The sequence below is a fragment of the Ochotona curzoniae genome, unplaced genomic scaffold (genome assembly GCF_017591425.1).
Source record: "Ochotona curzoniae isolate NIBS_2020 unplaced genomic scaffold, NIBS_Ocur_1.0 scaffold_3208, whole genome shotgun sequence".
Lineage (NCBI taxonomy): Eukaryota > Metazoa > Chordata > Mammalia > Lagomorpha > Ochotonidae > Ochotona > Ochotona curzoniae.
The window spans coordinates 198461-211171 of NW_024467106.1; the positions used below are offsets into that span (position 1 = coordinate 198461).

Sequence of the window (12711 nt, forward strand, 5' to 3'; positions counted from 1 at the left end):
TACAAAGAGAAGGTGGCACACAGGTCAAGCCTTGCACAGACAGCAAGAGGGGTCGGGGTCGGGGGGGAGGGTGTGTGGGGGTTGCGGGGGAAGGTGCATGCGACCCAGGGGCTCTCAGAGACCGGGCGTGGGGGGGCAGGTACTGCAGACACAGCCCAGGGCGTGGCATGCAACCAAGGGCTCTCGGGCAGGTGGCGGGGATAGCGCCCAGCTCTCAGGGGCCAAGCTCACCTGGGCCCAGAGGTGCACACAGCAGTGCCAGACCCCAGGGCCTGGCCCATCCCGGTCCCACCCCCAGCAGCCCACTCAGCTCCGGATCAGCAGCACCACAGCCGCCCCTCCGCAGGAGAGGGGGGGACGCTCTCCACACGCTTACTCACCCCTCCCCGTCCCCAGGGCCTCCTGGAAAACAGGCAGCTCCCATCTCCAGGGACCTTCTCTCAGCGGCAGGCAGACATAAACAGCAGGCCAGGGCCCCAGCCACGCCACGGGGGCTGGCAGCAAGCAGGAGAGCCCTGCCCCGGCCCCTGCTGCCCACACACTCACCAGGTCCCTGCCCCTCAGCAGGAGTGCCACCACCAGGCTGGATCCTCACACGAGAGCCACCGCACCCCCACACCCTCAGCAACGGCTCAGCCCCAAAGTGTGTGTTGGAGACAGGGCCCACGGAACCCTGCCAGCACCAGGGGCGAGGAACAGGAGAGCACGTCAGAGGCCAGACCTCACAGCCCCCCTCGGCTGCCCAGGAGCCCTGGTTCGCCTACCCCGTGAGGACCACAACGAAGTCCATGACGTTCCAGCCATTGCGGAGGTAGGAGCCCTTGTGCAGCACGAGGCCCAGGGCCAGGATCTTGATGCCCGCCTCGAAGCAGAAGATCCCGATGAAATAGGGCTCCGTGTCATCCTGCAGGAAACAAGCACCGGGTCCCCACTGCCCGCTAGTCACACAGGGCCCATCCTCACACCGCCCACCTGGGCCAACCTGGAGCCACTCCCTGGCCTGCCCGCAGGAGGTGTGGTCACAGAGCTGGTGCTCTCACCCCCAGAGGGGGGAAGCCAGGACCCCCGAAATGCCACATCCATGCCGGCACCAGCAGTGCCCTCAACACCAGGGCTGACCTTCCCCTCCCGGGGTGAGCTGGGGGCACACAGCAGGGCCGGCCCTCCCCTCCCGGGGTGAGCTGGGAGCATGGAGGGGCCAGCCTTGCCCTCCTGGGACTAGGGGCAGGACAAGGCATGGCCAGGTGTGGGAAGGTCTGGCCCTTCCCAGCAGGCAGCCCTGGGCTGGACCCTTGCCACCAACACAGGAGCCTCGGGACACAGCTGAGCTCAGCCCATCGCTGTGGATCTGGGAACAGACCCAGGTCAGCTCTGCAGGCTCCTGCCTCTCCAATGAATGTAAAAATCTTCAATGAGAACAGAAGAGGAAACAGCAGCCAGAGGCACAAGGGGGCCGAGGCGCTGACGGGGACTCCGGAGCCCTCCAGCCTGGCCCCGGCTCTAGCCACAGCACAAGGCTCCCGGGCCAGGAGACCGTGCACCCGGCACACTTGGGGAGGACCAGTAGGTCTCAGAGGGAAGCAGCGGGTGGGCACTCTCAGGAAAGATGTGGCATGGCCCTCCTCCCAGGCACGACACTGGCAGTGCCAAGCACAGGGCTGGAAGGATGCCATGGGAAACATACGGCACAGCAGTGGGACATGTGGGCCCAAGGAACCGGACGCAGGGGAGACCTGGCCCTGTGGGCCAAAGGGTGGCCAAGCCACCTGGACTAGGAGGCCACAGTGGGGACTGCTAGCACGGGGGCGTGGCCAGGCCCTGCGGCCTGAGTCTCCCTCCCAGCCAGCCTGGCTGGCCCTCTGGGGCTCTGGCGGCACCGAGGGGCCCAGACGGCGGGCGGCCATCGTGGCAGCCGGAATGCTGACTCACCACGCCGGACACAGACCGAGGGACGCACACGCCTGGCCTGAGGCTGCCAGCTCAGCCCAGAGAGGCAGAGGGGAACAGCCAGGCAGCAGACGCAAAAGGACCCCCACCCAGCCCTTTCTCACAGCTACTTCCAGCCTACTCTTGACCAGCCAGAGCTGGGCTGGGAGGAAGGCGTTCGCATGGTGGAACTCCGGGCCATCTCTATCGCTGGCCTGGGCTGGGGGTCAGACCTGTGGAGCAGCCCCTCGTGCTCGTGGGCCCAGCAGGTCAGCCCCAGCCCCCAGAAGGACAAAGCCTCTTGGGCTGCAAAGCCAAGGCTAGCGCAGCCGGCGACTGGTCAGCCCTGACCCGAGGCTGACCCTTTGTCCTGTGTCCCTGAAGTCATGGCTCCTCAGAAGTCCTGTCCTAGCACAGGACCCTGCCGACCCACCCTACCACCACCAGTCACCCTGGCTTCCGCTCTCTCGCCCTCAGGTCTCAGGCGGACATTTACCCAGGACAGAGCCAGCACAGGACCACCAGGAGCCTGAGGCACAAGAAGGCCCGGTGCCAGGGTCCACAGCCCACCTGGCTGCATTACTGCTTTGCATTTCCTGCCACGGCCTGAGACCTCTGGTGCCCTGCCGCCCGTGCTTGCTGCCCACGCCGGAGGCCCACCCTGGCTGTCCACACCTTTCCACACTGGCTCTCAATCCTTCTGCCCACGCTGGCTGCCCATCCTGGCTGTCTATACCTGTCCACACTGGCTCTCAATCCTGTTGCCCACACCAGCTGCCCACATTTGTCCACACTGGCTCTCAATCCTGTTGCCCATACCAGCTGCCCACACTTGTCCACACTGGCTCTCAGTCCTGCTGCCCACACCAACCATCTCCACTGGCTGTCCACACCTGTCCTCCCTGGCTCTCCATCCTTCTTCCCACGCTGGCAATCCCTCAGCATGGTCACCCTGGCTGTCCATCTGAAGCCCCACCGACCCCTGGCACCTGCAGGCCCCCTCCTGTGGCCCTCCTGCACTGGGACCAGAGGTCCGGTTTGGCATGGGCAGGGACCCCCACAGAGCTCCTCATAAGGGCAAGCCTGGGCTGCAAGTGAAGCAGGGGTCAGATGTGTCGGGGACCCGGGGGGAGCTCCCCTGCACCCCTCTTAGCCCCTCCAGTATAGCCCAGCCAAGGGGCCAGGGCACGCCCACCAGGCCGTGCACCGAGCCCTGGCCTTGAACCTGCGGTTCTCTCCGCCAGGAAGAGTGGGGCAAGAAAGGACAGCCTGGCAGGAGGGGCGGGCCAGCGGGAGGGGGTGCTGGACGCGCGGACCCCCGTGAGGGCGGGGCGGGCTCGGGCTCGGGGACAGGCCGGGCGGGCACTCACCAGGCGCTCGGACATGGGCGTCTTGTCGCCGTCAGGCAGGTGCTGCTCCAGGGCCAGCACGATGCAGTTGGCGATGATGGTAGCCAGGATCATGTACTCGAACGGAGTGCGTGGGTTAAGGAGCCCGGCGGGGGAGGGGCGGCGCGCAGTGCAGCCGCCACGCGGCCGCTCCCGAGGGGCCCGGCGGGGCTGGGCCCGCGCGCTCCCCCGCTCCCACCTCCGGGCGCGGCGGCGAGGCGGGGCCTCTGCGGCCCGGGCGTCAGCACCGCGGACAGCGGCGGCGCGGGGCTCCGCCCGGCCCCGGGAGGCGCGGGCGGCCCCCCGCGCGCGCGCACGGGCACCTGCAGCCGAGCTCGCACCTGGAGGCGCCGCCGCGCCCTCGCCGCCCGCGCCGCCCGCCCGCGCAGCCCCCGCCGCGGCCCCGCGCCCCGCACGCGCGCCCTCCCGGCAGGATATGGCCACTCGGTGATGCGCTTGGCGTATTTGCGGACGGCGTTGTCCTCGCTGAAGACGAAGAGCGAGCGGTTGACGGTGAAGCAGTTCTGCTTGACCGGGATGGGGTTGTACAGCGCCATGGTGCGCGCGCGCTGCGCGATCGACTGCTTGTAGAGGACCCGCTGGCCCGGCGGCAGCCCCCCGGGACCGGGGCCACCGGCCCCGCCGGCCCCGCCGCCCCGGGCCCGCTCCCCGCCGCCGGCGCCCCCATAGCGGCCGCCCAGCTCGTCCCCGAAGCGGACCATGGCTCCTGGGCGCCGCGAGCATCCCCGGCCCCCGGCCCCGGCAGGGAGGGCGCACCAGGCGCCGGAGCGCAGCCGTCCGCCGAGCTGCCCGACCGCACCGGACCCCGCCCGGCCCGGCCGCCGCCGCACCCGGCTCCGCGGCCCGCGCCACGCCCTATAAGGGGCCGGTCACGTGGCGGCGCGCGGCCAATCCGCGCCCGCGCGCCCCGCCCCGCCGGCCGCCCCCGCCCGGTCCCCGCCGCGGGGGGCTTGGGGCTGCGCGGCCCCGGTGCCCGGCTGCGCCCCGGCGACCCGGGGACCCCCGTGCGCCAGCGCCGCCGCGCCCCGCAGCCGTCCCAGACGGGGCTCGAGGGCGCGCAGGCGGGCGCGGCCGGGGCGCGGACGGCGCAGGCCGTGGCCGGGGGCCTGTGGCCTCGCCCGGGAAGGCGCCGCCTGGGCTTGGGCCCCGCCTCCGTCCCCCCGGGCCTGCTCGCCGCTCGCAGGACTCGCTGCACGGCCGGGGCGGAGCGCTCCGTCCCGCCTGCCGGTCGGGGACAGAGCCCGGGCCACCGGCCGGCCGCGCGCCCCACACCCACCGCGCTCCGCGCCTACTGCGCGCCCGCAGCCTCTGCACCCCCGCACCCGCTGGCAGCTCGCACAGGGCCCCCACCCGCCACTGCCCGTCGTGGATTTGCACCGTGCAGGGCGCCAGGCGAGGGGCGCTAGGCCGGAGAGCCCGGTCCCGCTCCGCCCTGCGTCCGCAGCAGCCACTCGTGGCCCTGGGACCCAGTTTGCCCTCCAGACCAGGCCATGAGGCCCCTCAGCAGCCGTCTCCCCGCGGCCTCCCCATGTGCCCTGCCTCGCGGCCCACGGTGACTGCCACTGTGCACGCCATGGCTGGGACGCAGAAACGGGCGGGTGGGCAGACCTGGCGCCTCAAGGGGGATCTGCCCTCACTCTCCACGCGGCCGCCCAGCTGCACCCTGGATGCCACAGGGGCTGGCATGAAGTGCTCAGAGGCCCCCCAGCCAAAGCAGAGTGCACTGCTCTGGGAGGCTGGATGGGGCGCCGGGGAGGGGGCTGGATAACACTGGTCAGGAGCCCACAGCGGGCACTGGATGTGAGCTGGCCAAGTCTGCTAGGGGCAGGAGCTCTGGGCTTGGGCCCAGCTTCAGGGGGCAGTGGTCCAGGGAGTGGAGCGATGGGGATCCCACCCCAAGGGCACCCCTGGTGCCTGATCTCTGCATACGTGGCTGGTTCCCCGGGGGCAAGAGTACCTGGGGAAAAGAAGGGCCAGGGCCTTGTCTCCTGTCCTGGGGTCCCCAAGCGTGACAGGACCAGGGCTGGTCGAGGCCACCCTGGAGTCCCCTGCCTAGGAGCAAGTGCAGCAGCGGGGTCAGGAGGACACAGTGTCCGGCCGAGCCAGCCTGGGGGCCGCAGGACACGGGCAGGCCAGGCTGCAGCTTTGACGACAACGTAGGGCTCATCCCGGCTGGACTGAAGAGGAGGAGCTGGGAGGCAGGGCACACCGCGGGTGTAGACGGCCTGGCCCTAATGTAATCCTAACCCTTTTCCCCTCCCCACCCCATCACCAGCACCAGATGTCTCTATGGCGAGTGCATGCTGCCTCCATCAGTCTAGCCTTGCTCCTGGTCAGAGATTTGCTTCCCCAGCTGTGTGGGTCCACTTCTGGACGTTCCCATGTGACAGCGGTTGGGTGGTGCATGACTCCATGCCTTCGTTACAATGATTTATTCATTTTCACGGCACTGCAGGACAGGGACATGGAGACAGACAGCCACCCTTGATTCACTTCCTAAATGGCCACAATGCCCAGAGCTGGACCAGACCGAAGTCAGGAGCCAGGAGCTCCCTCTGGGTCTCCCATGGGGGTGCAGGGGCCCAAGGACTCGGCCATCGCCTGCTGCCCACAACCTCGAGACCACTAGCAGGGAGCTGGGTCGGATGCGGCGCCTGGGATGCTCCCCTGCCCAGGCCTGCCCCAGTGCCAAGTGCCTTGACAGACATGGGTCTCCACAGCCCTTGGCTAGGGCTCAGAGGGGCGCGGCCAGGCTTGCAGAAGGGTGAAGAATGGCATGTGGGCATCCACAGCTGGCTGGTGTCTCTTGCATTGGAGCAGCAGAAAGGCAGACAAGACTGACACCTACTGGGGAACTGCAAGACAGCAAAGGCAGCCCAGGCTGGCAGCGGCTGCACATACTGCTTCAGGGGCTCCACACGGGGTCAGGGGCTCCACGTGGGGTCAGGGGCAACACACGGGGTCAGGGGCTCCACACGGGGTCAGACCCGGCCTGTGCGGAGACTACAGGCTCCCTGCCCAAGTATCCACCCCCTTATGGCTCCACCAGTGGTGGGTTTACACAAAGGTCTGGGACCCTACGGACCACCAGATTCCATGGTCGAGGCTGTCGCGTCGGCCCATCAGCCCTGAGCCTGCAGCCTGCTACAGCCACTGGCTCCCCCGCAGGCTGTGTCTTTGTGTTGTGCGTCCTGGTTTATTCTCACAGGTTGTCCAGCAGTTTCCGTCTCTTGCTTTTGGGGCTGTATAGTGTAGTGCATCTCCTTCTCCATGCCCTGCCTAGGAAAGCTCCACTGTGGCTCTGCTTGGCCAACATGGCTGAGAAGAGAGGGGGTGGCATCCTGCCACAGCCCGGTCCTTGGCAGCCTGTGGGGTCAGCATCCGATGGGAGCTGCTTTGGGCTCGGCCCGGAAGGCAGCAGAGGAGAGCCCAGTGCATGCTGCAGTGTCACCTGGGAGACCCGGAAGGAGAGCGAGGCTGTTGTGGGGCCTGAGCACCATACGAGTGGATCTCTGTCCTCTCTAACTCTCCCTTCCAAATAGACATGCAAAAATGAATACATACATAAAGAAATAAAATCTTAAGAAGAAAATAAAGACCAACGGAGGGCAGGTGGCACCAGAGACTTGAAGCCACATGGACACGCGGATAGCTCTGCCAGCTGCCTGGACTGCAGGGGGCAGTGGTGGCATGGGTGCCTGTAGTGCGATGGGTCTAACAAACTGGTTGAAGAGGCAGCATGGTTGGGGCTGCCTGGCGCCTCCTCCAGGAAGCTGCCAGGGGGAGGCCCTCTCCCCCCTGGGGCACAGACATATATATAGTGTTGAAATTTGGTGTGTCTTGGGGGGCACCACCCCTACCCCTGGGATCCTTTCTACAAATAATTCTTTGGGACTGTTGTCCTCACTGCTGAGGGCATACGCCCAGTCCCTGCACCCTGCCTGCTGCTATCTGGGCAGGGGGATGGGGGCATGGTGCCTGTAATCAAACATGAATTCAATTAAAAAGAAAATGAAGAAAGGGTAGATGAGGGGGTTCTGTACTGACTCAGCTGATGGAGCAGCCATATCTGTCCCATGGACCTGTAGGCAGCCAGAGCTCACATACCTGACACGTGTGACTCGGAGCTCACACCTGCACGTGCGTGATCAGAGGTCTCACACATTCACATATTTGCAGCCAGAGTCCACCTACCTGTTTACGTTGGCAAGGACTCTGTACACACCCAGAGCAGCCATGTCTGTCACCTGAGCATATATGCACTGCAGTCAAAACTATGAAATCACATCAGCCACCTCCAGATTTCATCGGAAAACCAAAATAATAATCATGCTTCATGCAAAATTTTATGTTTTTAAAAACCGGAGTTACACAGAAAGAATCTTGTACCCCCTAACTCCGTCCCTGAGTGGCTGCAATGGCCAGAGCTGAGCTGATCCAAAGTCAGGAACTTCCTCCAAGTCTCCCAGTGACTGACTCAGGGGTCCAAGGTTTTGAACTATTGGCTTTCCTAGACCACAAGCAGGGAATTGAATGGGAAGTGGAGCAGCTGGGACTCAAACCTGCGCCCAACGGGATGCCAACACTGCAAATGGAGGCTTAGCATGTTACAACCATGGCTCCATCTCCAAATAATCAAGTTTAACCAGGAAGCTGCATTCTGACAGCTGTGATATGGCACGAAAATGGTGAATACAAGGGGTCTGGAACCTGCACACACACACACACACACCAACAGGCAGCACAGCTCAAAGTGGAGAAGGTTCTAGAAGCCCAGCAATGGGAGTCTGTGAGAAAATGGATTTAAGGTGGACCATGACCAAAGCCAACTGCAAAGAGGACCAGCTTTTCCCGACACACTGCAGCCACTGCCCACAGAGGACCTGAGTGGATGTGGTCACACCCATGCCAGAGGTGTGCACCGTGGGACACAGCTACACATGCTGAGCAGGACCTGCACAGAGGGCCACACACCCAGACCCAGGGAGGGCTGGTGGCACTGGGTAGAGGGTTAGGGCCAGCCTGAGTCTGTGGGCACCAGGAGGGATGGTGAGAAGAGTGTGGGTTGCCGAGGCAGCAGACTTCAGCAGGGTTTCCACACAGCCCTGTTTCATGCCGCCATGGAGGACTGAGCCTCAATCAAAACCAAAACCGCACGCAGTCATTCACATCAAATCCCAAATTGCACCTGGATCCTAGAGCTGAGCTTGACATGCCGGAGGCAGCACAAACCGGTACTGGCAGTTTTGCCAGGTGAAACTTTGCATTCAGCATGTGCACAAAACTGTCCCGGGTGCAGATGGGTGCGGGTGGCAATTCCTCCCAGGGAGCCCACATGCCACGGGAGGCAGGCACTTGGGGACACTTCCTGGGGAGCCCGGCACTTGAGGACACTTCCTGGGGAGCCCACATGCCACGGGAGGCAGGCACTTGGGGACACTTCCTGGGGAGCCCATGTCCCACGGGAGGCAGGCACTTGGGGACATTGCCCAGGGAGCCCACATGCCACGGGAGGCAGGCACTTGGGGACACTTCCTGGGGAGCCCATGTCCCACGGGAGGCAGGCACTTGGGGACATTGCCCAGGGGAGCCCACTTCCCATGGGGGCAGGTGGAGATACCACCTGGGGAGCCCATGTCCCACAGGGGGCAGGCACATGGAGACACCGCCCAGGGAAGCCCACTTCCCACGGGGGCAGGTGGAGACACCGTCCAGGAAGCCCATGTCCCCATGCAAGCCTGGTCTCCCAGCTCACGCCCATGGCCTGTTCTTGCCACGGCATCCAAGGAGGCAGCAGGTGAAGGCTCAAGCATGTGGGAGACCCCAACAGCTACCAGCATTTGGCGAGATTAGTACACAGAAGAGCGCCACCTGCTAGAACCTCAAGGAAAGGTAAAAACAACTAGAGGCCCCAGGGGTGGTGCAGCAAGCCAGTTCTCTGTCCTGTTGTGCCGACATCCTATGGGTGCCAGTTCAAGTCTCCACTTCCCACCCAGCTCCCTAACTGTGGCCTGGGAAAACAGCTGAGGACAGCCCAAAGCCTCGGGACTCTACACCCGTATGACAGACCTGGAAGAAACTCCTGGCTCTTGGTTTCTGACAAGCCCACCTGTGGCCATTGTGGCCATTAAGAGCTGTTCCTTTCTCCTTTCCTTTCAAATGAAAGCAAACAATGAGTACATTTGAGTCAGCAAGACAACACAAGGAACACGGGACACACACTGGGTCCCCACAGAAAGCGCAGAGGCAGAGTCCCCAGGCACCCTAGAGTGCACCGAGGCTGTGAGAGGAGCAAAGCCCCAGTGGCCTGAAGGTCGCTGCCCCTCCTGGAGATGGGCACTGAGGGACAGGGAGCTGCTGTACCAGGGCCGAGCTGGAGGCTGAGAAGGCAGCAGCAGAAACTTGTCACGGAGCCTGTGGAGCTGGCCCACCGGGCAGGGGCAGAGTGGGCACGCTGGCACCTTGGCCTCCAGGCCCTGTGCAGAGGACTTTCTCTTGCAGCACAGCTTCTGAGTGGACAGGAGTGATCGTCTGGGCATGTCTGCTGGGCTCAAGGATGCCACTGCACCAGGAGCTGCATGAAGGGGTTCTGGCTGCAGTGACTTCTTCTCTGTTTCATAAGCTGAGTTTTGTCGTAAGCAGGCATGACCAGCAGCCCCCTGACCTGCACTGCCAGGCACATGGTGACTGGAGGCTGAGCTGACCCATCCTGGGGCAGGAAGCAGTCCACCCAGGGTGCGAGTGCAGGGGCCCACGGGTGCACACCTGAGGTACAGGGGCAGAACCCCCTTCCTGGGGCTCAGAGCTGAGCCGAGCCTGATCTGGCCCAAGGGGCTGGGTGCTGCACCCTATGACTTCTTGCTGCTATGGAAACCAGAGCCTTGGTCCATATGGGACTGCAGGCTTGTCCCTGACCCAAGGCCCACAGAGGGTGCAGAGCCGCTGCAGACTTGCCTGGTGTTCTGGCAGCCATGATGAACCTTGCCAGGCTCTGCAGTGGGGGCTGCTGGGACAAGGGCCTTCATCCCATGTTCCAGGGTCACAGAGAACTCTGGACATCCCAAAGCCTGTGACTGGACAACACTGACTCATATACCCACCTGCACGCCAAGATCGAACCTAACACACAGAGTACGAGCTGGAGGGGGGCTCATGGGGTCTGCACCCCTCCCCATGTGCACACACACAGAGATGGACCTGGGGGCTTACATACACATGCATGGATGGGCCTGCAGGCTTACACACACACACACACACACACACACACACGGATGGGCAGGCGAGCTTACACACACATACACACACACACACGGATGGGCAGGCGAGCTTACACACACATACATACACACACACACGGATGGGCAGGCGAGCTTACACACACACAGATGGGCAGGTGAGCTTACACACACACACACACACACACACACACACGGATGGGCAGGCGAGCTTACACACACACAGATGGGCAGGTGAGCTTACACACACAGAGATGGGCAGGCGAGCTTACACACACACAGAGATGGGCAGGCAAGCTTACACACACACACACACACACACACACACGGATGGGCAGGCGAGCTTACACACACACACAGAGATGGGCAGGCGAGCTTACACACACATACATACACACACGGATGGGCAGGCGAGCTTACACACACACACAGAGATGGGCAGGCGAGCTTACACACACATACATACACACACACACACACAGATGGGCAGGTGAGCTTACACACACACAGAGATGGGCAGGCGAGCTTACACACACACAGAGATGGGCAGGCGAGCTTACACACACATACATACACACACGGATGGGCAGGCGAGCTTACACACACACACAGAGATGGGCAGGCGAGCTTACACACACATACATACACACACACACAGAGGAGCCTGTAGGCTTACACACACACACACGGATGGGCAGGCGAGCTTACACACACACACACACACACACACACACACACACAGATGGGCCTGTAGGCTTACACACACACACACACACACACACACACACACACACACACACACACACAGGGATAGACCTGCATGGATAAACAGCCACACACACACATGCATGAATGGATCTATGTGTTAATACAGACGCACAAACACACACACAGATGGACCTGCGGGTTTACACACACACATACACACACGGATGGGCCTGTAGGCTTACACACACACACACACATGGATGGGCCTGTGGCCTTACACAGTCACACACATATGTACACACATACGTATGGACTTGCAGGCTTACACAGACACACACACACAATGGACCTATGTGCTTACACAGCCACTCACAGAGACAAAACAGGCAAAAAAAACAACATGAACACACAGATGATTGCCCATATAGGTTAACATGTGTGTACTCACACGTATACACATAGGTACATTTTTACACTCAGATTTAATGTTTGCCAGTCATAACTGACACACATGCACACAGATTTCTAAACACATGAAACATCAGATACATGACACTATGCACAAACACATGTACTCACAGATACACACACACTCAGGACCTGTGCGTCACGGTGTACACACACTAACACAGGACACACTCACCCAGGACCAGGCCCTATGTGGACACACACACTCAGGACACACTCAGGACCTGTGCCCTCACTGTGTGCACACACACTCAGGACCTGTGCCCTCACTGTGTGCACACACACTCAGGGACACACTCAGGACCTGTGCCCTCACTGTGTGCACACACACTCAGGGACACACTCAGGACCTGTGCCCTCACTGTGTGCACACACACTCAGGGACACACTCAGGACCTGTGCCCTCACTGTGTGCACACACACACTCAGGGACACACTCAGGACCTGTGCCCTCACTGTGTGCACACACACACTCAGGGACACACTCAGGACCTGTGCCCTCACTGTGTGCACACACACTCAGGACACACTCAGGACCTGTGCCCTCACTGTGTGCACACACACTCAGGGACACACTCAGGACCTGTGCCCTCACTGTGTGCACACACACTCAGGACACACTCAGGACCTGTGCCCTCACTGTGTGCACACACACACTCAGGACCTGTGCCCTCACTGTGTGCACACACACTCAGGGACACACTCAGGACCTGTGCCCTCACTGTGTGCACACACACACTCAGGACCTGTGCCCTCACTGTGCACACACACACACTCAGGGACACACTCAGGACCCGTGCCCTCACTGTGTGCACACACACACTCAGGGACACACTCAGGACCCGTGCCCTCACTGTGTGCACACACACACTCAGGACCCGTGCCCTCACTGTGCACACACACACACTCAGGACACACTCAGGACCTGTGCCCTCACTGTGCACACACACACACTCAGGACACAC

The 12711-nt window shown here is 62.5% G+C and overlaps 1 protein-coding gene across 4 annotated transcripts in view; it reads right to left on the bottom strand.

The window, feature by feature from the left end:
- The window catches only part of CACNA1B (calcium voltage-gated channel subunit alpha1 B), a 148949-nt gene extending 144913 nt beyond the window's left edge, over positions 1-4036 (bottom strand). For all 4 annotated transcript variants that reach the window (XM_040962830.1, XM_040962828.1, XM_040962829.1 and 1 more), the window contains exons 1-3: positions 3753-4036; positions 3297-3402; positions 765-904 (exon numbers count right to left, since the gene is read on the bottom strand). In XM_040962830.1, coding sequence (XP_040818764.1) covers positions 765-904; positions 3297-3402; positions 3753-4036 — 530 coding nt within the window. The remainder of the gene's footprint in view (positions 1-764; positions 905-3296; positions 3403-3752) is intronic.
- Positions 4037-12711: the final 8675 nt, after the last annotated feature.